This window comes from Elgaria multicarinata, chromosome 12, assembly GCF_023053635.1.
Source record: "Elgaria multicarinata webbii isolate HBS135686 ecotype San Diego chromosome 12, rElgMul1.1.pri, whole genome shotgun sequence".
Taxonomy (NCBI): domain Eukaryota; kingdom Metazoa; phylum Chordata; class Lepidosauria; order Squamata; family Anguidae; genus Elgaria; species Elgaria multicarinata.
In genome coordinates, this window is record NC_086182.1 from 10,662,702 (window position 1) to 10,688,509 (window position 25,808).

At 46.5% G+C, this 25,808-nt stretch overlaps 1 protein-coding gene across 6 annotated transcripts in view; it reads left to right on the forward strand.

The window, feature by feature from the left end:
* SORBS3 (sorbin and SH3 domain containing 3) overlaps positions 1–25,808 on the forward strand; it is a 79,474-nt gene that overhangs the window by 46,162 nt on the left and 7,504 nt on the right. For 5 of the 6 annotated variants that reach the window (XM_063138930.1, XM_063138927.1, XM_063138932.1 and 2 more), the window contains 9 exons: positions 1,118–1,204; positions 2,902–2,969; positions 8,137–8,282; positions 10,482–10,567; positions 11,849–11,895; positions 13,796–13,910; positions 15,330–15,455; positions 18,399–18,911; positions 21,976–22,070. In XM_063138930.1, coding sequence (XP_062995000.1) covers positions 1,118–1,204; positions 2,902–2,969; positions 8,137–8,282; positions 10,482–10,567; positions 11,849–11,895; positions 13,796–13,910; positions 15,330–15,455; positions 18,399–18,911; positions 21,976–22,070 — 1,283 coding nt within the window. The remainder of the gene's footprint in view (positions 1–1,117; positions 1,205–2,901; positions 2,970–8,136; positions 8,283–10,481; positions 10,568–11,848; positions 11,896–13,795; positions 13,911–15,329; positions 15,456–18,398; positions 18,912–21,975; positions 22,071–25,808) is intronic. The other variant, XM_063138931.1, reaches the window with a different exon arrangement.

Below are 25,808 nucleotides of genomic sequence, written 5' to 3' on the forward strand. Positions count from 1 at the left end.
TGATCTCCGCTGTTAAAAAGACATGTGTGGCTCCCCTCGGCCTCCTTTGGAGGCGCTTTGTCTATGGTTGTCTTTCATGCAACAGGCTTCTGCCCATTATTTTAAAGTATCCTTGTGTAACCTAGTTCTCAGTGAGGCAGTGGATCTGTGTCTTGATTTGTACCGCTTCAGTCTGCAGCAGGAGGCTGGCTCACATACAATCACAGAGTGGAAGGGGCCATCAAGTCCAACCTCCTGCTCAGTGCAGGAATCCAGTTTGAAGCATCCCTGACAGATGGCTGCCCAGACTGCCTCCAGCAATGGAGAGCCCACCACCTCCATGGGCAGTTGGTTCCATTGTCTGACTGCTTTGTCAGTTAGGAAGTTTTTCCCTGATGTCCAATCAAAAACCATTTTCCTGTAACTTAAGCCAATTATTTTGTGTCCTATAATCTTGGGTGATAGAGAACAGGCTGCAGGCCTCTTCTGTGTGGCAACCCTATTACTATCCTCTTCTCAAGACTAAACATACACAATTCCTTCAATTTTTCCACGTAGAATTTTATCCATGACTGAATGATCCCCCATACAAAAACCAAAACAAAACAAATGCCTTGCACATAGAAAGCTAACATGTCAGGATTCTTTTGCTTGACATGCTAGTTTTCTATGTGTAAGAATCTTTTCCCCCCTGAAGCAGCATTTTGTCGTGTGAGCCCTTGACTGCAGACTGAATCGAGACACAGGTTTACTGACATGATGAAAAACAAGGCCTCCCTATCTGTATCCGTGTCTGTCTCTGCATTGTGTCCTTAAGACTGCATTCCAGTGCGTGAATACTTGGGAGGCATTCCCATTGAACTCAGAGGAAAGGACTTGTGTGTATAGTATCTGGTTGGCAGCAAAACTCAATCTCCCCTTAAGGAGCCACTTCATTTGGCTGTGACCACATCCTGGGACAACACATGCCATCATGCACCGGAACTCCCCACCCCAGTATTTATGTGCAGTGTGCACATCGCTGCCCCTTCATGCTTCTCTCCCGACTCATCCTAAGAGCTGTGTGGCTTGCTAACTGTAGCCTCTACCAATGGTTACCTATAGTCACTCAGGTCCCTATTTCTGTACCCTCTTTCAGGAGTTATTGGAGAAGGAGCTACAGCAGCTCAGCGAAGAATTGGACAAGGACATTAGAGCCATTGAGATACGTCAACTTGTGCGTAAGGTAACCCTCGTCTTGCTGCCCTTTCTGTGGCCATTGCTTAGTGCTACAAGCATGCATATCCATTATAGCATCTTTGTCTTCCCCACCACAACTCTTGTGCCTGTGCTGACAAAGAATTGACCCTGAGACCTTCCTCCAAATTCAGAGAACAGTAAAACTCCAAACTCAGAGTCTGCCTTAGCAGTCCTTACTGGAAATGTCCTCTAACTCATTTACATAGGATGACTATATGGAATGGAGGACAGGGCTCCTGTATCTTTAACAGATGTATAGAAAAGGGAATTTCAGTGGGTGTCATTTGTATGCATGCAGCATCTGGTGAAATTCCCTCTTCAGTACAACAGTTAAAGCTGCAGAAGCCCTGCCCTCTTTTGTTTCTGGTCACTCTAGTATAGTTCCTGCAGCTTTAACTGTTGTGATGAAGAGGGAATTTCATCAGGTGCTGCATGCATACAATGACACAACTGTCAAAGATACAGGAGCCCTGTCCTCCTTTCCATATGGTCACCCTGCTTTTGTGCCTTTAACAGCCATCTGACATGCTTGAATTGAAAGCCCTTATCCTATGTAAAGTTAGGCACATGAATCAGGTTATAAGCAAGCAGGTGAAGCTTTTTCAAGCGCACAGATAAAACACAGCAGATAAAGTGTCACTTGCTTAATTTCTGCATATCAGGCTGCTGTTACAGGCATAGCAGCAGGATCAGTAAAAAATGCTGGCAACCCTAGCAATGCATATAATTCTCTGGCTCCAATTTCCCTTTTCTCATTCTTCCAGCTGTGTTTGAATAGTACAGGAAATATCAGGAATCTGGTTAATGTTACCATTTACCTGTAATTCTTAAGTTTGTAGGAGCTCCAGCAGGGAAATATCAGAGGGGGGAGAAGAGAAGCCCCTCAGCAAATCACAGTCTAAATCCTCACTGATATTTTTGCTCATGCGATGAAAACATTCCTTAGCAGTAGACAATAGAAATAAAGAGGATATTTGGACATGTACTGAAGGCACTCAACTGGACTTTACATTTATTGTTGAAGTCAGATTTTTTTTCCATATTTCCCTCAAATCGCTTACTCCCATTGCTGGGAACTGTAGGACTTTTTCTGCCTAAACTTGCATAGGATTGTGCCCTAAGTATGTTTAGGATTGCAACAACTCCTATCTTATACCTTAAAAAAAGTTTTTTATTCTATGGTTCTCTTTGGGAAAGGCCTCGATTGACTGATTTCCTATCGGAATTTATAACCCTGTGGGATTCCCAGAGCGGCTTACAACGAACCAAGACATTACAATAAAGGCACTTTAAAACCTTAGCATTAAAAACATACAAAGTCAAAAGGACTTTTTTATTATTATTATCCAGTTATGTTCTTTCAAATTGTTTTGTAATCATGGATTATACATGACTATTCAAAAAAGAAAAGGAAAAAAAAGGTGGGGGTGGGTGGGAAGAATTCCTGGTAAATGTCGACATCCACCCAAAATCTCTGCCCGAGACCAGTTGGCCTTTAGGACCCCGCTGCGTCCTGCCCGCCTCCGCCGGCTCCGGCTCCTCGGAGCGCGCTGCCCGCGACGCGCGCTCCCTGCTCCCTCCCTGCTGGCTGACTATTTTGTTGCTGGCTCCTTTCCGCGCGGGACGCGAGTTCGGCCTCTCCGCCTCGGCTCAGCGCTTCTCTCCCCTTCTCTCTCCGCGCAGTGCTCCTCCTCGGCGGCCCCCTCCTCCTCGTCCGCCAGCCCCTCTTCTCCGGCCTTCGCTGCCCGTGGGTGAGTATGTGCGGACGGGGCGAGCGGTGGCGGCGGGGCGTTCGCAGTTGGCGCGCGGCGTGCCCCGTCCGGCGGCGCTTCTCTTCCAGCTGCCACACCTTGGCTCGGTGCAGCCAGCGGTGGCGTCATCCCCGAAGCATCTGGGCCGGATCCTCCGCTCGCCGCCAACCGTGGGAGGGGCGGGGAGAAGTGGGGTGGGGAGAGGGAGAAAAGGGGGCGCAGGACGCGGGAGTTGGGACAAGAAAAGCAGGGAGGCAGCCTTCTCCAACTTGGCGCATTCCAGATGTACACCAGTTGCTGGGGAACGCGGGCGGGCGGCTGGGCGATGTTGCACTCCTGTGCTGCTTGGGGGTTTCCATGAGCAGAGTCCTCCCTGGGCTAGTGGGACCTTTGGTCTGAGCCAGCTTGGCTCTCCTCACATTCTTCAGTTTAAGAAGAAGACCTCCCCCCAGCGTTCCTGACCATTGGCCATATGCTGGCTGGGGCCGATGGGAGTTGAAGTCTGAAACACCTGGGTGTGCCAGGCTAAAGTGCGGGATGCTTCGAGGTGGAGAGTAGGAGGCATTTTTGCATTTACTGGCAGGGACGTCTTTGAGTTTCCCCCCTTGCCTTTGCCTGAACTAGTTTTAAGTAGGAAATTATGTGTTGTTGTTGTTGGGGAAAAGGCGGATTAAAGCTGTTCTCTGGGGATGGAAGCGCACATTTGTGAGGCATGTGGGGAGGGGGGGCTTGCAACGTTCCAGAGCGTTGCCCAATGGAGCCTCCCCTCTTAGAAGCAGTGTACCTGTGTTTGTTGGATGTTGGGGCAAACAGCAAGGCATGGCTTGTTCCGTTTCCCAAGGGGGGATCTGGCTGAGCACTGCTAAATGGAATGCGCTGCAACATGGACCTCTTTAGCCATTCTTGACATTCTTATCGGTCCCGCGCACATCCTGCTCCACAGGGAAAATAAGCAAGATAAGTGTGGGGTCATTTAGGAGGAACTGTTTGCTGCCAGGCTTGTCTGGGATTGTGGCTGGGGCCAGAGGGGGAAGCGCCCGTGCATTGGGCCAGCCAGCTCCTGGTTCTTGATGCCCGCCTTACACAGCCGGCTTTTGCTTTTGATTCTGACACTCAAGTGGTAGCAGTTGGATCAAAGGGTGAGAAATGTGATATAGGATAACGTAGCCATAACAGGGATATAGAGATAAAAGACATTGGGGGGCGGGGAGCATATTATAGCAGCTCCCTAGCTGCTATACCCTGCAATGCAATATCCTGCCCCCACCCACCCCACCGGGTCACACTCTCTGCTGAGCTTTGTTGTCCTCTGTAGTGGCGTACAACCCACCCACCCCGGCACAGTTTTATCCTGACAACAACCCTGTGAGGTAGGTCAGGTTGAGAGATGGTGACTGGCCCAAGTTTCCCTAGGGAGCTACATCACTGAGTGGGGATTTGAACTTGGGTCTCCCCAGTTCTGGTTCAAATTTCTAACTTCTGCACCACCCAGGCGCTAGCTTGGGTCTTGCATCTTCACCTTGCACAGCTGGACCCTTCTGTATACTAAAGTCTTATCTGTACATTATGCTAGGTGGTAATGATAATGCTTATATACCTAGAGGAACTTTGTAGACTCCTCCATAGACATATAGTGTGTCTGTCAGGGTACAGAAGGTGGCACAGTAGAATAGAATAATAGTAGAAGCGGGTATGTAATTTTAAGCCCTAGTCTTAATGGTCTTATGTGCTTCCGCACTTTAGTTGGCTATGAGTACTACTTCAGTTCTGAAGCACATAACTCACATTTCTCTCCCACGCCTCCGACTGCCACTCCATGCTTTACAACTGCTTCTACATTCCTGATATGTTAGAACAACAACAAAACCATTTGCCAATCCTGATTAAAAAAAATATTAATATTCCAAGCATGCAGAGTTTTGCATTGTAAATTCGCCTAAATCATAGCACCATCACCAGCACAGGAATAAAGTGATGTTTCCTTCTGCACCTACTGCTCTCTGGGTGGTCATTTGGGGTGGGCGGGAGGTGGAGGGAGTCCCGGAGTTTGGCCCCAGGGTCCAGTCCTCAATTTTTACAATTGCACAGAAGATCCAAGAGTCAGCCTGCAAGAATTCTCTCTTTACACACCTGCCTCTTCCATGCTAAGGGGGCCCACTGAACATGTCTTTCTCAAGCACCACCACCAAATTCTGGAGGCCGGCTGGTGTTTGTATTAAAAGTCAAGGTCCAAAGCCCTGACACACCTGTAAGGGGTTTTATGCTCAGCATGAAGAGAAACTGCTGCCTCCTGCCAAGCTGGTCCCATGACCCATTCACCCTATTATAAAATCATCTAATTAGTTTGGCATGAGCAGGCGCTGCAATTTTGCCTTTCTGATGCCTGAGGTGGAAAACCTAAGTGACCCCCCTCCCTGCTCCCCCTGCCAAGAGCTAACAAGGAGCACAAGCCATTGAGTTCTTCTGCACAAGCCCCGTCAAAATTAATGGGATCTCTGCAAGAGCTTTTTCTGTGGAACTTGCCTCTACATTTCTTAAGAATATTTTTCAGTCTAAAAACATTCTTGGGAAAGTGGACAAGAGAGTTTTCTCTCCAGCCACTAGCTCCAAGAATAAATACCCTTTTTTTCTGATAGGAGTTATGATACACCATGAGCCAAGTTTTGGGGTTTCTGCCCTTTTTTGGCCCTTTCATGCTCTTACTAAGAGCAGCTGAAAATTGCATTTATAAAGAATGTTTTGTATAGGATTGGTTACTTGTTGTCCTTTGTCCTTTCATTAACAATTTAATATTTAGTGTTTAGATAGCCCTTTGGAGTGTTCAAAGCACTTCAGATATGTTACCTTGGCAATCCTTACACCAACCGTGTAAGGTAGGCCAATATTATCTCCATATTTATTTATTACATTTCTATACTGCCCTGTAGCAGGAGCTGTCTGGGCAATTCACAGCAATTAAAACCATAATAATAATGTGAAGGCTGAGGAAATCGTTCACCTAAGCCTCTCTAGTGATGAGTTTATGACTGAGATAACCAGGAAGTTCCTGGTTCAAATGTTCAACAGCTCATTCTGTTAGCTGTAGCTGTTAGGCTGTGGTTGTTTGGTAGCAGGCAATTACAAGATTTTAGACATTTAAATATAGCAACACACGCACACACCTTTTCCCCATCCAGAAATGTGAGTCCCCATTTCTAATTCTGTGCATTATGCACAGACATCCCTCTCCTGGCTTGGTCTCGCTCTTCTGATTCCTCCCACCCTCAAACTCACTTTGCCAGGAACGGGGACGCTGTCCCTTTAAAAATTAAAAACCACTGAAGTTAAACTTCAGCAATATCGCTGCTGCTTGCCAGTTTCTTGTTGCCGCCCCAGTGCTTCCTGTTGTGCTTGCCAAGACGGCTCCAGGGGCCCTGGACTGGGATAAGGGATTACAGACAGGCCCACCGCCCACATAGGGAACCAGGGAGCTGATGCCGCAAGGGAGAAAAGGTAGCAGAGACAACCTGGTGGTCCAGCCTCCTCTGCCCTGCCCTGATTCTAAGCCCTTCTCCCCTTTGCTTTCATAAGGAGATGGGGAAAGCTCCTGTGGACGCATAGGAGCATAGGAGTTAAGAGTGGCGGCACAAGAACTGGGCTTTGAAACAGAGGAGATGGAAATTGGGTGGAAGCCAACCAAGGCAGGTTGGCCCCTGTCATGGGGTGGACTTGGAGACCTATGACCTGGTGGGTTGGCAGCTTGCTTTTTAGTTGCTTAATCCATCCTCCACCTCCAAGCCCTGTACCTTTCTGATAGCACCGTTTCTGCTTTTACTTGAAACCGTTGTGATGAGATTGCCCGGGCAGTGAGTGGGGTGGGGCTGATCCTGGCCAGATCCCATGTGTGGGATGTGCAGGGAGTTGGAAGTCTCCATGGTGTGTGGGTGTGTGAGCACCTCTATCTGGAGACTGAGTAGAGCAGCCTTCCCCACCCAACCTGCACGTTTGCCCTTCAGATGCCTTGGACTTCAACTCCCATCAGCCACAGCCAGCATGGCCAATGGTCAGGAATGCTGAGAGCTGAAGTCCAAAACATTTGGAGGGCACTAGGTTGTAGATGGGCATCTGTGAGTTGGTTTAGATATGTGTGATGCAGGAATGGAATGTGGATGGAGTGGAGAATTTGATCAAGACGATGGTGCTTGCTTTTTTGTGCGGTGTGTGTGTGTATGTGTGGGTTTAATCTGTTCCTCTTTGACATCCTGCCGTAATTGAAATGGCCTCTGTCTTCTTTAGTCCCCTATTCTTAGTTGCAGAGAAAAATATCAGCTTTTCTCATATTGCAAAAAACCCAACCCAGCAGGAACATAAGAACCTCCCTTCTACTGAGCCCCAGACCATTGGTCCATCTAACCCAGTATTGTCAACACTGACCGGTTTCAGCCAGGATTCTTTCCTTGCTGTACCTGGAAATGCTGGGGATTGAACTTGGGACCTTCTGCTTGCCAAGCAGGTGTTTTGCCACTGAGCTACAGCCCTTCTAAAGCTTCCGGAGGCCATTTAAAGTCTTGGGGGAAATCATTAGACATTAGGCCACTTCCCAAACTTGAAACTCACAATTGCACTCGGAATATGCACACCAGCTTTCATTCCAGTGTTTTCCCTGATCCAGACAGAGATACTTCCTGCTTGTCCCTATAAATGGGTGCAGAGGTCAAACTGATATTAGAACTTGAAACCGAGAATTATGTCGTGTGCTTATACCCCAGGTTGTTCATTGTGATCTGTTGATGTTCAAGGGAGATAATATTTTACATCTCGGGCCCCTTTGAAAATGGGTGTGGAGGTCAAGCAGGGGTTTGAACTTGGACTGTACAGTTGAGTCCTAAATTTGCTCAACCAAATAACACTGAGTATTCATTAAGCCTGATCCAAAGTTTCTCGACAGCATCTGGTATACACTGCTGTGTGGGAGAATTTCCATGCACTCATCTGTCATACAGATGGTGGATATTGGGTTGGGAGTTCACAGAAGGGGGCTTGACTTTAAAATGAGAGATAAATGCTGTTCTAGAAAACAGTGACTTGCTCAAGAACTCTCCACGGATGGCTTCCCAGGTCTGTTTCTAACATTCCCATTTGCTGGAACATGCTTATTCTCACTGTGCCTCTGTATTCTCTAACCTAGCAGCCCTCTGCTGGGCCACAGTGCCTATCCTTCCACGGGACAAAGCCTTCCTGTAGCCCAGTGCCACGTACCAACCAGCCCTAGAATGGAGAAAGGCAGCCCAGGCATTGCCAGGAACAACTGGAGCAGCTCTCCACCCAGGAATGGTATGGCTCTGAGTTTGCACCTCCTCATACAGGAAGTAGCGAAACTTCAAAGGGACCGGCGCAAGTTCTTCTGACAGTGGGTGTGCTTTGCTCTCTCCCACTTTTCTTGGCCTGGGAGGAGAGAGGTTAAACATTAGAGTACCTTGCACTTCCGGTTGCGAATCCACTGAACAGCTGGAGTTGAAGAAAATGTCCCTAAAGTGTATCTTCCTATAGGGGATGCTCCAACTCCTAAAGGATGAAGTTCGGTGTCTGGATTGGTGTGATGGTTGCTACTATATATTCTGTGGATAGGTGGGAGAATTGGTACATGCTAAATCCTCTCTGACCCTCTTCAGATGACACGCTAAGCCATGGTGGTTAAGCATTTTGAGCTAAACATTATGGCTTAGCATGTTGTGTGAACCATGACTTAGCATGTTGTGTGAATCATTCTTAACAATGGTGGCTACATAACCACGATTTAAACACACTCACTGACCATTTGCTGCAAAAAAGTTAGCAGCCTAACTATGGCTTAGTGTGTTGTCTGAACAGCCCCTGTGAGTGTGGACTGTGAGCACAAGGTGTAGTGTGTGCGTACGTGCACAACCCTCCCAAATAAGTCCTGTTCAGGTATGCCCGTATTAAGCCTATTCCACAGACAGAGAAACTGAGATCTGATTCAAGCATTCAGAAGAAGCATAAGTGCTCCATCAGAACGTAGGTGGGGATTGCAGGCTTGAATGCTTCCCAATTCAACAGTTCCTTGCAGCTGGAAAGGTAGATCACAATGGAGAGTGGGGGTTACATGAGTGAGCATTTAAACACATGCTTCCAACACCTTCATTTTGAAGTGGTTCAGTTTTAGGGGAACCTTTCCCAAACTGGTGACCTCCAGATTTGTTGGACTACAACTCAGAGCATCCTCCAGCCAGTAAGGCTGGACGTCTGGTAGGCACACAGTTGGGGAAGACTGTCCTAGGGGAACTGTGCCATATGCTAGTTCTGGTCACCACACCTAAAAAGAGACGTTGTAGAGTTGGGAAAAGGGCAGAAAAGGGCAACTAAAATGATTACGGGGTTGGAGCATCTCCCCTATGAGGGACGGTTAGAACACCTGGGACTGTTTCACTTGGAGAAAAGGCGAGTAAGGGGAGACATAGAGGTGTACAAAATTATACATGGTGTGGAAACATTTTTCTCCTTCTCTCGTAATAGTAGAACCTGGGATTATCCCATGAAGCTCATTAGTAGGAGATTCAGGACAGATGAAAGGACTTCTTCACACACTGCATAGTTAAACTATGGAATTTGCTCCGCAAGACATAGTGATGGCCAAAACTTTTGATGGTTTAAAAGGGGATTAGACAAATTCATGGAGGATAAGGCTATCAATGTCAAATAGTCCTGATGGCTATATGCTACCTCCAATAACAGAGGAAGTATGCCCATGTACACCAGTTGCTGGGGAACGTGGGTAGGATAGTGCTGTTGCACTCATGTCCTGCCTGGGGGTTTCTTGTGGGAAGCTGGTTGGCCACCGTGTGAACAGAATGTTGGACTAGATGGGCTCTTGTTCTGATCCAGCATTGCTGTTCTTAGGCTCTTTACTGAGTGTTCTTTTTTCTTTTCTTTTTTTTTTGGTAATATCAATATGGTTAATTACCTACTTAAGCCTGTATCAGAACTGGGAATAAAACCCATTCTTCCTTTTTGCCAGAATATTTGCCCCACCCACCCACCCACTCAGGTCTGACTTGCTGATATGATGCAGTTAAGTCAGCAAACATTTGAGCTGAAATACCCAGCTTGTGTTGGAAACATGCCTCAGCAATGGCTGGGTGGTCTGTTTTGCCCTGTTCTTAATTCATATCAAGAGGGCTGTGGGGCTTCAATCTGCCCCCAAAACTTACCCCCTAATCCCAGATGCATGCAAACTGGATGCAGTGACTCGTTGCATAGGAAAAGCAGGTTGCAGATTATTAGAAGCCTTCGTCTCTAGCTAGCCCACAGCTGTCTAGGCTAATACCCTGACATTGGCTTCCCACGTTCTTGAGGTCTAGGGTAGAAATTTGGCTTCCAGGATTGCACCCTGGCTCAACTTAACTTGTGCTTTTTCCTTATGATTCATCCTTCCAGCAGCCTCCCAGTAGATGTGAGCATTCCTTCTGGGAAACGCCTTTATCCATCTGTTCTCTCATTCTTCTCTTCACACAGATCCTCTGAGGCTTGCTGGGCAAAGCCCCTTTCTGGATTCTACAGAAATCGTCCTCGATAGTCCCCCAAAAAGAGACGAGAAGAAGGTGAGGTGTCGCTTCTATCCAAGAATAGGCAGATCATAGTTTTGTTTTCATACATTTAAACTTAATTGTCATTGGGCATATCTACACTATAGTTGTAAATTGGTTTACTACTCATTCCCTCTCCTGGGGAGTCCTTGGAACTATAGTTCTGTGAGGGATTCTCAGGATCTTTAACAGAGCACACTCTAGAATCTCCAGGGTTCTTTAGGGGAAAACTGTATCAATTTTATGCTTTAAGGGAAAACTGTATCACTATAGAATGCAAATAAGATTGCAATGTCCAACTTGTATTTACAGTTTCATACCCTAAGAACAGACACACAAGGGGATGAGCGTGTTCAGAGGAGGGCAACAAGGATGATCAGGGGTCTGGAAACAAAGTCCTGTGAGGAGAGACTGAAAGAACTGGGCATGTTTAACCTTGAGAAGAGAAGATTGAGGGGGAGACATGATAGCACTCTTCATACACTTGAAAGGTTGCCACACAGAGGAGGGCCAGGATCTCTTCTCGATCCTCCCAGAGTGCAGGACCTGGAAGAATGAGCTCAAGTTACAGGAAGCCAGATTCTGGCTTGACATCAGGAAAAACGTCCTGACTGTTAGAGCGGTACGACAGTGGAACCAGTTATTTAGGGAAGTCGTGGGCTCTGCCACACTAGAGGCCTTCAAGAGGCAGCTGGACAGCCATCTGTCAGGGATGCTTTAAGGTGGATTCCTGCATGGAGCAGGGGATTGGACTTGATGGCCTTATAGGCCCCTTCCATCTCTACTATTCTATGACTTCATTAAAATAACACTTTTAACCTACTTTATTTCCTAATTCTCAGTATGGATAACAACATTAGTGTGTAAACATTGTCCATGCAGTTAATTCATGTTGTCATAAAGATAACAATGTTTATCTGACACAACACTCCTCCCATAAACTCGACATCGCTTTGATCTGGAAAGAGAAGTAATGTTTTATCTTCCATGTAAAACCTATTAGAGTATCACAGTCTATTTAGACAGAATTAATTGTGATCATTTCTATTTCTAGAATTGATGTATTGAATTGTGGGGCTAATTGGGCATTTTATTCACGCAGCAACGTAACTATTTAGCATTAACTATTTAGCATTAATGGTATGAACATACAGTGTGAACAATGGTGTGACCATATAGTGTAAGCACTTACATTAGCTCTGTAGACTACTTTTTGTGGTCCTTGTTTGTTTGGGTTATTGAATTGAGTATATCTACTTTCATGTCTTCTTTTAACCCATTTTCTACTCCTTCCAGATGAAAGCTGCTCGCCTCAAATTCGACTTCCAGGCAGAGTCACCAAAGTAAGTAGCACCACCTGGCAACCTTTTGCCAGTTGTACAATGCTTTGGTTTCTTGGCAGGAGTAGGAGTCTGTTGGTGATGTTGGTTTAATGCAACACCACTGAAACAAAATAGTGCATTACAGGATAACCTGGCAAAAAAAGTCACAGCTCTGAGGAGCTTTCTATCTAAATCAGGAGTGGGCAACTTCTGGAGGTCCAGGCACCATTTTCACTCCAACCCTGACTTCCAGAGCCACTGCGCACACATACGAATACACTCACACACACACACATCCGGAACTGCTACGGAAAGCCCAAAGGGTCACATTAGCTTGATTGTCAGCTAATTTTGACCCTTTGGGCACTCCAGACACCATTTTGTTTCAAAAAGAAATATGTTTTTAAAGATTATTTTGGGTCCCCCCCCCCAATTTAGCGGTGAGGGGGGTCCACACTGGGGAGCTACAGGGGTCATGGGCCACATGTTGACCATTCCTGATCTAGATACAAGAAAAGAGAGATGGAACAGAAGGCAGGAGATAGAAAAGGAAGAAGCCAAAGATGAATATGAGGAGATGCAGTTGAGGATAGGATTAAACTAAAGTATTCATGGAAAAGGTGTGTTTTCAGGAAGGATTTGAAGGGAGAAAGAGAGAAAGGAATGGTGGGCATTGTCTGATGGATTGTGAGCTGTAGAGTGATTCTTCTCTGTTTCACATGTTCATCTCCTGATCGGTCTTGTCTGCATCCTCTCCTTGCTGCAGTAGGGGGCTGCAGTCCAACAATACCTGGAGGACCACAGGTTGCCCAGCGCAGGTCTCAGTCATTAGCAGCATTTATCTTAAGGTCTCCTAGCACCTCCTTTTAATTAGAAATGCTGGGAATTGAAGCTGGGAACTGTTACATGCAACTCACATGGTCTGCTGCTGAGCTGTGAGAGTGTTTTGCCACACTCAACCCATTCATCCTTCTTACACTGCTGGATGAGAGATTAGGCAGAGAGATAGTGACGTGCTCTTAGCTACCCAATGAGCTTCATTTGAGTGGAGTTTTGCCTCCTGGCTGTTTCAAACTATATGTGATTAATTCTCAGGAGCACCTGTATCTCTTGTTATTATTATATGGCCAAACTTTCTATCTTCAGGAAACCTTTTCAGCAACAACAAATTGTTTATTGCTTATAGCTGTAGGCCATTGCAATAATACAAAAGTAAACAAAAACAAAAACGTGAGTCATTTTAGACAAAAACCAAGCTAAAATATATCCTTCATAAAACCTTTCAATAATTAACTTAACGTGCTCAGATTAGAGAACCACCTTTACAATCCGTTGACACTTTCTTCACAATATTTGCCTGAATTTTCTTAGCTGCAAATTCTGAAATGTGATAGGATACACACATCTGAAAAGCAAATATGCCACTATTTCATTTGTTAACCACTAATTACATTGAGACACATAAGCTTTTCTACATTGGCTTGCCTACCGAGGAGCTTTTGCAAGTCTGCCGTAGAATACCCCCCAGGGAGTTGTAGCAAATTCTGGAGCATGTTCTAGGGCACGGACTCTGCCCATGTGAGGCCTTGGCTAGACCTTTTAAATCTCATTGTTTCTCTGCTTGAATGGAGAATGTGTCCTAGGACACATCCAACGCTCTCCTGCAGAGTGTTTCCTGGAACACAGTTTGAAAAACACTGTTATATTAAGAAAAGAAAAAGAAGTAACCATGACAAATGCTCTATTTTTTTGGCAACCCTGGCCTCTTTGATAATGCTACTTAGCCAGCACCCTGAACAAGAGGGAGTTTGTTCAAGTGGAACGAATAGCTTTAAGAGACAAAATGCATTATTTGGTTTCCTAATGGGGTCCGTTGTTTGTCTTTGATGATGAGTCATTATGCTGCCCTTTGACCTTTCAGGGAACTGACCTTGCAGAAGGGTGACATTGTCTACATCCACAAGGAAGTAGACAGAAACTGGCTGGAAGGAGAACACCATGGCAGGGTGGGCATTTTCCCTGCCAATTATGTGGAGGTGAGCATGCCTTGCTAGGGAGACCAAGTATGTGTTCTGCCAGAATGGGAGATGCAAAAAAGAAAAGTAACTGCCGACATGTTTTCAAAACAAAGTTTTTGCACAGGAGACAGATAATCTGTTGGATTTAACTGCTGTGTGAACCTTTGAAGGTTGCTATTGGAATTAGCTGGCAAAACTATTGTCATTATGATGTTTGGGGAGGGGAGGAAGCCTGTATATCGCATGGAAACCTAGAGTAAGGCATAGAAATGGAGTCCCCCACCCTGCCCAGTGATGTGTGACTCAGTGAAAGCTAACCACAAACAGTGGAGGGGCAGGGTGGGGGATAGATTTTGTTTCCACCACAACTGTATCCAAGTTCAGCATTGCCTTCTCTGCAATGCCTGCCCTGGAATCTATTCCTTGCTGTGATTCTAGATTCAGTGATGGAAGTCTAGGAACTGACTTCTTTATATCTATGACACTGAGGGCCCCCAGCTCAGTGGTAGACAGTCCCAGTTAAAAGCATCGTGTAGCAATAGAGAGGAAGGAAGAAGCAGTATTGAACATGCTAGTGATTCTCTGAGTTCCAGAGAAAATCTTGATGGTCACCAAAACCCTGCAAGGCAGAGACTGCATTTGGACATCACAATAAACTATTGTGATGGGAATGAGCCCACCTCAAGTGCTTCCTTCCTTCTCCTCTGGCATTGTCCTGAGGAAGAGATTGGAAGTTTTGGCTTCTGATTTCAATTAGCCACAGTTTAGTGTTATATCTGAACCTGAAACTGTGGTTAATCTTAATGGTTTGTTGAAACAAAGCTGCTCCATAAACTGTGGTTTGAAGTTGGCTTGTTTTGAAAACAACAACTACCCCATAGTTTAAGTATGTTTCATTGGGCTTGGATGACTCAACAAGCTGCAGTTAATCAAAATGATAGGCAAATGTTTCCAAACTCATCCTTTCAGCCACATAGAAGGAGGAGGGAAGTGGCAGCTAGGCGCTTTCCTGCGCCGATAGCAGGAGTGGGGAATGTGCGGCCCTCCAGATGTTGTTGGACTGCAACTTTCAAAACCAAAAAGGAGTATTGTATTGTAATATTGCAGCCCCCTGAAGAAGGCCTTTGAGAGAATACAGGTCGAAATGCGTTGGGCTTTGTTATACAAACGTTTGCATCCTGAGAATTTGTTTCTCCTTTTTTCTGACCTGGTCTGCAACTTCCATCAGCCCTAGCCAGCATAGACAGTGGTGATTGGGAATTGCAGCCCAGCAACATCTGGAGGGCCGCACATTCCCCACTCCTGTGATAAATTCCAGTTTATTGTATTTCTGCACACAGTCACTGAGTCGGTTCCCCCCAAGCTGAGCCTGGAATCGAGGCCAAGAATCCTGTGCCCCAGGCTAACGCCGTAACCGCTGCTGCTTTTTCAAAATAGGTCCTGCCTCCGACAGAAATCCCCAAGCCCATCAAGTCCCCCGCCATCCAGGTCCTGGAGTATGGAGAGGCTGTGGCTCAGTACAACTTCAAAGGGGATCTGCCGGTGGAGCTGTCATTTCGAAAGGTACCAAAGCAAAACAAAATGACGAACACAGGAGCCCAAAGATTGGCACAGAAATGAATTCCAGCTCAATTCTGGGGCCAGTGACAAAAGGTTTCAGAGCGTGCTTTTCCCTGCCTCATGGGCTGCCAGCCAGCTCATTCCTCTGCAACAGATGTTTGGTTGTCTGTCTGCTTCTGCTTCTCATAAACTGAGCTCCGAGACAGCCAATGAACGTTTTAGTGCCTCCGGCACAAGATCCAAACGCATCTCCCATGGTGATAAAAAAAAATGTAATAAACCAAATGATTTACTGCCCCTTTTAATGGCAACCCCCAAATTTGCTGCCTGAGGCCGGCTGCCTCATACTTGTCTAATGGTAGAGCCAGCTTGGCTGCTCATCCTCTGCTCTCGCTGTTTCCCCTGGGAAATTCTGCACCAAGGAAACTCAAAAGTTCTGTACTAAAGTTAAATTCGACAAATAACATTTTGTGCAATTTTGCTTCCCTGGGCATACAGCTTGATAGACGTGCATGCTTTGTCCTGAGCTTTATATGGGAGTTGGTGCATAATTTAGTAGTATTTTATAAAGAGAAATATGGAGATACCAGGAGGAGAGAGACAGATAAATGGTGTGCATCTATATCCGTTTATGGAAGAAGGTTTGTGACTAGAAGCAATGAGAGAGGGATGGATGGAGGAACACGGACATTCTATCCCTCAATATGGAATCATTTTGCAGAGGGCTACTTGAACATTTTTAAATGTCTCACAGTCAACAAGTATTAGAAACATGTTATTTCTACAAAAGAAAAAAATACAGTCAGGAGCAGTTTAGGTACCTGTTTTACACAGAAGAAAACATAATGTATGAATTAATTGGCATTGGGAGTCTCACAAATAAGGACCTTGTGAAATATTGTCTTCTAAATAGTCTGGGATTTGCTTTGGGGTTGTTGTTTTTGTGTGTGTGTGTGTGTGTGTGTGGTTCTTTTAATATCTGGGCTGGTTGTTCAGGTAATTATACAGCTGAAGGTGGCAGTGTTGCTTTTAGTTGGGGTAAGTTGTGGAGAACCAGAACTGAGGCCACGAACCTTGACCTAACTGGGCAGAACTCTGACAGCAGCAATTTTGATCTGTTATGATGGTGGTGAAAATTCTGTACTCAGTCAAGGTGCTCCATCCTGCCTCTGACAGATTTCCAACACTGCCCCATTTGCACTCTGCAACCTCAAAGCAATGCGAGAGCCAGTGTGGTGTAGTGGTTAGAGGGCTAGCCTGGGACTTGGGTGATCAAGGTTCTAGTCCCCCTACCACCATGAAGTTCACTGGGTGCCTTTGAGCCAGTCACTGACTCTCAGCCTAAACTACCTCACCGGGTTGTTGTGAGGATAAAATGAAGAGGAGGAGGAAGACCATGTAAGCTGCCTTGGGTTCCTTGCAAGTGGAAAAAAGGCAGGATGTAATGTAATAAATAAATAGGATAAATAAATCTCCGTGTTCTTTTATCTGTTGGACAGCACATCCCCAACACAGCCATGAGTAGTTTTATTTTCTAGGCAAAGGTGGGAGCTCTAAGGAGTTGGAATTATATGAGTCAAATCTGAACTATTTCACACTTAACAAATTTCCTCTATGGAGGGTGTTTTCTAAAGAATAAAAAGTGCAAGTGAGTTTTGTTTGCTTATTTGTTGTTTATACGGGGAGTGCATGCTTCCTTGGAAGCCAAAATCAATTGTGGCTTTCCAGCAAATGTACATAACGAAATACACACACACACACACACACACACACACACACACACACACACACACACACACGTATTCATAATAATCTAGGTGGGATTCTTGAAATCACTTTCTGTAGTTCATGTTGCCTGTTCAGAGAACTTTTTCTTCCAACAACAACTTCTCTTGCAGGAAGCCATGCATCCTGGGGTTAAGCGGTATATTTTAGGTATAAGAGCCAGTACAGTAAAATGGTTAGAGTGTTGAAGTAGAATACTCAGTCTTGAAGCACTTCCCTGTGCCTGTTTGCATTCTCTTTCCCTTCTTATTGTTTACTACAACTTTATTAGATTGTAAGCCTATGCGGCAGGGTCTTGCTATTTACTGTGTTATCTGTACAGCACCATGTACATCGATGGTGCTATATAAATAAATAATAATAAATAATAATAATAATACTGAGTGACCATAAAGATGTACGGATTATGTAAAATACATTCTGTCTGCATTTCACAGGTTGATAGGAGCCTTTCGTTCCATCATCTGCTCATATGGGGAATCAGTTTTTATCCAATTTCCCAAATTTGCACTTGTGAAAATGTGCAAATCCAACCAACATGTGCATTTTCATGTTTTAGCCTATGAGAAAAATGTGCGTTTTCAGCTGATGTCATTTATTTTCTGTAACTACATTTGCATAACGTTCAAGAACTTTTTTAAAAAAACACATACGGCCTGCAAATCCATGGAATCTGTGCGACTCAGGAAAAGGTAGTGCATGATGGAATCTTGGAGTCAGATTCATAGCAATCCGAACTCATTTGATTCGGTTACGGATTTCCAACAATTTCCCTAGGTGACCTTGGGAAGTCACACACTCTGCCTAACCTACATCACAGGCTTGTTGTGCAGATAAAATAGGGTGGGTGGAACCAGACCTGGTGCCTCGAGCTCTGTTTTGTTTGGAGGTCATGGGAAGGACTAGCTGGGGGTGCTGTTGCTAAACTTGGCAGGAGACTGAACCAGACAAACAAGTGGGGCAGGACAATAGCTGGCCGGGCTGAAAGAGTTTGCAGGTGTATCAGGGATGGATCTTTTGTGCCTGGGGTGCAGGTGGGCTCCAGCTTTAAATCAACCTGTTCCAGAAGGGCAGGAAGTCCCTTGCTAGGCCTGTATTTCAGCTTCAGGGTCTCCTTTGTTCCTGGGATGTGCTAACCTTCCCTTCTCCCCTTCTTTCTAGGGTGAACGCATTTGCCTGGTCCGCAGAGTAGATGGAAATTGGTACGAAGGCCGCATCTCTGGCACCAACCGCCAGGGCATTTTCCCAGCCAACTATGTGCAGGTGGTGAAGGAGCCCAGAGTGAAGAACTCGGAGGAGTTTCCTTCCTCTCCAGGCCGCCGAGCCTGTTCCAGCTCACCATCCCAGCCGCATTCGCCCAGCCTGTGCAGCAGGTGGCAGTCTGAGACCTCGCCTTCGAGCCTGCAGAGCTCCCTGGCGGGAGACGTGCTGTCCTCCTCTTCGAGCCACTCTGGATTCACTTTCCCGGTGTCCCCAAAGTTAGAACATGCCGACGCCGCGCCCCGCAGACCCCAGAGCACGCCGAGAACGAGCTCATTCAGTCCCCAGAACCAGAGCCCAGTCAAAACAGCCAGCAGCAACCTGCAGCCTGCCTCCTCCTTGCAGATGCAGGAGCTTCCACGACCTGCCGCCCCTGGCTTGTTTTCACAGCCGAGAGCTATCTTCCCACTGCAGGTGAGCTGCTGGTGGCTCTTCTAGTCAGGCATGTCTTTCCTCTGTTTCGCATTTATGGCGCTGAGACCACATCCTAGCTATCCAGGGAGCTTAGAGACCCAGGGTTCCCTAGTAGGCTTACCTTACTGTGGCAGTGGCTGGCAGCCATTTTTATTTCCCCCATTTGCAGCAAGGTAGCATCACGCTAGGCATTATGGGAAATTAAAATGGCAGCCTACAGTTGGGAGCCCCGGACAGGCATCTGCCACGGCCTTGTGAAGATCTCAAAAGTGACTTGGCAGAAAGGGCAACTCTGCATCCCTTCCAGTGAATATGAGAGTAAACATCTGCCCTAGAAAACCTAGGCAGAACCTGAAAGGCAAAGATTCCAGTTCTGTATTTAAATGAATGTTGCAAAGCAGAGCAAGAATCATACTTCCCCTTTATACAGTACACTGTGAGCATTCAGAATGCGCCATGTACATTATCTTTGTAATCCTTACAATAGCCCTGTAAAGTTGGTTTAGTATTATCCCCATATTATAGGTTTGGGGGGGGGGCAGATGCTCAGACTAGACAAAATGGCAGCAGCAAGTACGTTTTGTTAAAGTGGTGTCGGCAACCTGCAGCCCTCCAGATGTTGTCAGGCCAAGTCAGTGTTTCAGTGGTCAGGGATGATGGGAACTGGAGTCACATGAACATCTGGAGGGCCACAGCCTGCCCACTCTTGGTTTAAACCCTGGTCTGTGCCAATCATGCATAAACAGGTGGGGATCTGATTTTTAGAGGAAAAGGTAGAGGGGGAAACTTGCTGCTTGCCTCCTGTTTCTCAGATGCTTCCCGCCCACCATATGGGCTTACTTCCTTTACTGGAACCCAGCTGGAAAATCAGTGAGGAGCAGTAGCTCAATGGTAGAGTACTTGGTTTGCATGCAGAAGGTCCCAGGTTCAATCCCTGGCATTTCCAGGTAGGGCTAGGAAAGAATATTGCCTGAAACCCTGGAGAGCGGCTGCCAGTCAGTGACTGGGCTGGATGGACCAATGGTCTTATTTGGCTACCTATGAGAAGAGGCTGTGTGGATGTAAGCCTCAGGCGGTGGGAGGGTTTAGCATCCCCACCTGTGAGCCTCTTAAAATTGGGGCCCACCCCCTGCTTCATACATGACTGGAGCCGACCAGCATTTGAAGTGATGGGCTTGCTACAGACACATCTCGTTTCTGTCTGCGAAATAATGGCTTATCTAACACCTCAAGTCAAGGCAAAGGGAAGATTTGAGCCCAGCCCTGCCACACCTACTGTGGTACACTGGCTCTTAGAGTTGGATCTATCAATGTACTCAGCTTGCATTAATTCTGTTGCACTCTGATAGGTGTCTTATCTCCCTTGTGGAAACTGTGGAGCTCTGTGCTTGGAAGTAGGATAAGAAAGGCAAGGAAATCGAGATCTTTTTGAAGCAAACCAGACCCATAGGGGCTGAGAGAGGAATATCTGGGGGCTCAAGAATGGCAACAGAGCCATCGGTGAGTTTTCACAAGGAAGGCAATACGCCCACCAGGCCGCAACAGAATTAATGCATATGTGCATTGATGTGTGATGAAATGAAATGAATGAACTTGCTTAAACTCTGGTCTGCCCTCAATCACACGTAAAGGGCTGGGGAGCTAGTTTTTTTAGAGCTAAAGAGGCATCCAGGTGGGGGAAAGGGCTCTGCTAACTAAACCCATTCCCCACCTGTGGCATACATATACCGGCCTGCAGTCTGTCCTTGCGCATAGCAGAGCCAGCCCTTGTTAACTTCACCAGGGAGAAGACCCTCTTAAGGGACCGGCGGACTAGCTGTTTGCATCACAGTTCTATAGAACTTCAGCAATAGGTGTGGCCCCATCTTTTCCTTGGAAGCACCAGCAGTATTTAGTCCTGGAAGAGGAGCGAGTTGAACAGGATGGGGGAGAAACCAGTGACAAGCTGTTGCTCCCTGGCTAGCAGTGCCGTTCATTTTTATTTATTTTTACCTGCCTGCTATTGCTAAGATTATTTTGTAAATATGTAGAAAGCTCTGTGGTGTGTGTGTGTTTTGCTCAGCATCCTAAACTGCCTTGGGGCCTTCTGGCTGATTCTGAGTCCACCACTACCGTGGGCTGTCCCTCCACAAGCCCCTCAAGTATTTTCCTTCCCAGCTGAGCTCCAATATCGAGTGTGGCTGGGAGAAAAGTATATGGGGAAAGAAGCTATGGGGGAGGTAGGAGGCAAATGCTGGGGTGGGTACAGCTCCGCTCACTAGAGTGCCACCCCTCTGCCCTGCTTTATGGACTGGGTTTAAGCAAATAGGTCTTCCCCGTCGCACCAGGTTTGCCCCTCGGAGTTGAGGGTCAGTCTGGGAGATGAAGGTCGGGGTCTGGACAGTCGGACCAAGTTTCAGCCTCGAGCGCCATTGCCAATGTGTGTGTGCTTCCAGATGACTGGAGGTGCACAGGTGTGTGGGTCCGTCTGCTCCAAGAACGTCTGCCTTGACTCTCGCTGTGGGCCTCCCGCTTCCTTGCTCCTGTAACAATTGTCCTCTGGTGTTGTGTGAAGCCTCAACCCTTGACTCCGCCAACAGCACTTTGGAATTCGAAATTCACTTGGGCGGCGGTGATCAGTGCCAGGCAATTCGACCGTGCGCCCTGAGAGATGCAGGGTTAGTTGTAATTCAGGATAACAAAGATTAAATATATGCAGCGCTACTGTGTTTATGTCGTTCGTTCGTATTAGTATTACTACTGTCACTTCTGTAGCACTTTGTAGTGGGCAAGATGGGGGATGATGGTTCCTAGCTTGCTTATTCAAGAGGATTGAGATCTGCGTGGGATTTGGAAGGGGATTTCCAGATCCCTTCCTCCCTCTCATAAGAACCAGTATCCCCATATTTTATTTAAGTGCAGGATAGGGCACCGTCACTCAGGGTTTCCTTGTCTGCTGCTGGCAGTTCTCTTCTGTTTCGAAAGGCCTTCCTTCCCTGCCTCTCTCTCTCTCTCTGACTTCCTGGCTCAGGTAGCAGCCTGCATTCTCACCGTGGCGTCTCCCTTCCCTCTGCTTTGCCCACAGAGCTCAGCCCTTGAGACAGCAGCTCCTCGAGCTCCCCAAGCACGTGGCACCGGGCACGCCTCCGAAGCGCCCCCACCCAACTTCCAGTGGACCCCGTAAGTGAGGCTGAATGAGCCGCGGTGGGGAAGAGCAGAAGGGAACGCTTTGCTCCGGCTGGCAGCTGGCCAGGCCAGCCATCCCTGTGAAGTGACCCATGGGGGAGGGCTGGCTGCAGACGGGCCCCCTGGGGTGCCAGACTGGGACAGTGTCTGGATTGTTGCTCAGAACAAGGGCCTTTTTGAGAGGGGCTCTCGCAGGGCCCAAGGAAGCGGAAGCTGTTGGCTGCTCTACCTGGGCCTCGGCTGGCCTTTGCCAGGCGTTGCAAACGCCTCCTTGAAAGGCAGAGACAACCCAGCATTTTCAGGCTGAAGTGCTTTCCTCCCCGCCCCCCCTCGCCCCCTAGTAAGATGTCAGGGATGGGGGAGGAGAGCAGGCAGAGTGTTTGCCTCTGCACATTCCTTTTCCATGTGCAAAGCACGGTTCAGTCCCTCTCCTCTGGAGAGTCTGCAAAATGGAAGTATGGAACAAACGTTCACTTCTTTTATTTCTTTGATTTGCTTTTGGGGGGCAATGTTGGCTATTTGGCACATGTTTTTTTTAGCAACGGAAAAATGGTTTAGAAATTTCGCAGTTAAATAATTGCAGAGATCGCAGGCCACTTTTTGCCAGTAGAGCCTAAAGTGATTATGCTATAGTGCCTGAAGAATATAGTGCCATAACAACAACAACAACAACTGTTATTATTATCGTTATCATCATGAGCCCAATAACCAGCATTCTCTGAGTGAATTATTTATTTATTACATTTATATACCGCCCCATAGCCAAAACTCTCTGGGCAGTTTACAAAAGTTAAAAACAGTAAACATTAAAAGTATACAAAATTTAAAACATAAGAACAACAGTATAAAAACAACAGTTTCTCCAGGTTGGTGTGCGGAAGGCATCCCACAGTGGGTTAACTCCCCCTATCGCCCAGGAAAAGCAGGGACTCACCTGACTGAGTTTTAAGCCCTCTATTGGTCTGAAGCTCCTCTTAGCCAGTTCGTCCCTGCTTTTCGCCCAGGACAGACCTACTTCTCATCTCCTCCTATCTCAAGCCCATACTTATCTCTATTTCTAACACTTTTTAAACTTCTTACCTCTTTGACTTTCTTTCTTATAACCAGGCTTTATTTTTTCATCCTCTCTTACCAAAAAACAAAAACAAAAAACAAACAAACAAACAAAAAACCCTTTTCTGCTTCTTTTTCTCTGCCGCTTGCCTATCGTTCTCTATGACCCCTCCGGCAAAGAAAACCATTTCGAAGCCTCAAAAGAAAAAGAAAACAATGACTCATGTGAGAGTCGTTAGGAAGCCATCAGCAGACAAAAGGATGACCTGCCAGAAAGGTCAAGGAGATAACCAGTTTGCCGGCTTAGGCTGCCTACTGAGTCTCCCAGCCATGGAGGATCAAAGAGATCACCAGCCCGGAGGCCAAGGCTCCTCACTGAGTCTCTTACACACCAGGAATGGTGCGATCCCGGCCTCAAAAGATGCGGCCGAGACTGAGGGAGTCGGGGGTTCAGCACGCCACCCTCTCCACTCAGAACAAGAGGAGGAAGCAACGGAGCAGCTAGATGCTCCAACAGCATCAAGGGTGAGAGCAAATCCATTTTTTCTCCCCCACGTGGATGCTTCCCGCCAAACAAAGCAGGTGGCCATTTTGAGTTGCAGTTTCGATTCCAACTTGCAAAGGGAAGCCCCTCCTCTTTCCACCTCCTCCATTGCTCAGACACAGAATAATGAGATAGCCCCAACGCCTATCCTAAGCATGGCTCAAATAGATAAATCTGTTTTAGCACAGATCACTAAGGCAGTACTGGATAATCTGTCTGACCGTTTGTTAGACAAGCAAACCTTGAGATCAAGCCGTTCTGCAAAACGCACCAGAAGCTTGCACACTTCTGAGTCTTCCTCCTCTCCTCCTCCACAATTAGAAAACAAAAATAAAAACAATGATAAAACAAAAAACAAAAATAAGGCTTTCAGGTCAAAACAGCCCAATTCTTCCCATAGTCTGCACTCATCAGCAGGTTCTGGGGACGACTCTCCAGACCCATACTCCATAGCCAAAGGTCGCTCTAACAAATCCAAGACCCCCTTGGCTGAGCCCCACCATGACAGTGATTCCTCCATAATGTCACTGCAGGAGTTCTTTTCAGAAGGAGAGGAGGGTGGATGGTCAGACATAGAAATTACAGACCATATCTCGGCTGATCGATTCTTTAACAAAGAGGATTTTTTACCTTTATTGTCCAAAGCAATTGTCTCTCTAGCTAGTGAGCCAGTTTCCAGAACCCAAGCCAACCACCAGAGAGGTACCTTTTCCCAATTCCTTTAATAAATTAATGAAGGAGGAGTGGACATCTCCCCTCCAGGGGAAAAAGGGAGTCAGTACAGCGCAGAGGTTTTATACTCTTCCTCACAATGTGATGGAAGAATTAAAAATTCCATTAGTAGATGCCCCTGTGGCGGCCTTGCTCTCAGGTGCTGTATTGCCAAAAGATGGTGACTTTCCCCTAAAAGACCACAGGGAAAGAAGATCAGATACAGCTTTAAAAAAGGCGCATGAAGCTTCAGCATTAGCTTTAAGGGCCTCAGCAGTATCATCTTTTTTCGCTAGAGCTTCCATCTTATGGGTGGAAGACATAATAAACAATAAAGAATTAGATCAGCCTACTTTATACAGAGGACTGCTCAAACTCTCTAAATCTTTTGCCTTCCTGGCTGATGCTACACAAGATGCACTTCAGTTTTCAGCCCGCTCCATAGCAGCTGCTAATGTGGCTAGACGTTCCATTTGGCTTAAGCACTGGAATGTTGATCTTCCCTCAAGAGGAAATCTTGCGACTGTACCTTTCACAGGTGCACACCTTTTTGGAGAAGAGGCCTTAAAAGATGTCCTCATGGAGACTAAGGATAAGAAAAAAGTTATGCCTTCATCCTTCCGGCGAGAAGATAAAAAACTCATCCGGTCTTATACATCCTTTCGCCCATTCTGGACCACTAACCAATCTTCCTTTCAATCCAAAAGCTACAGGTTTCCTAAACCAGCATGGTCCAGATCCCGCTTTCAGCCCAGAAGTGCCAACTCCTCTAGCGCTTCTGCCAAACCCCCTTCTACTTTCCAGGCCTCAAGGTCTGGACGACAGCAGTTCTGACGCCAGGGAACCCTTCATCGGGGGGAGACTTCAACATTTCCTCCCAGCATGGGAACAATCCACAGACGATCGCTGGGTCCTGGACACCATCTCCCATGGTTATCTCATAGAGTTTTGGAAACAACCTCCCCCTCGGTTCATCCCATCCCCCACATCACAATCCACCACCAAGAATCACATCATATCTACCGCCATACAGCATCTACTTCAAATAGGAGCGATAGAACCAGTACCATCCATAGAAAAATACGAAGGTATTTATTCCATCTTATTTCTAGTAGCCAAAAAGGGCAAAGGCTGGGGACCAATTCTGGACCTCAAGCATCTGAACAGGTTTGTCAAATATCGAAAATTCCGTATGGAGACATTGCAAACCATCAAAGAAGCCCTTCACAAAGCAGAATATTTGACTTCCATAGACCTTACAGAGGCATATCTGCATATTCCCATCTCACTATCTCACAGAAAATTCCTACGCTTCACGTACCAGAACTATCATTACCAGTACAAAGCACTTCCATTTGGCCTATCCTCGGCACCCCGCATCTTCACCAAGATCATGGTGACACTAATAGCTCATCTCCGGCTAA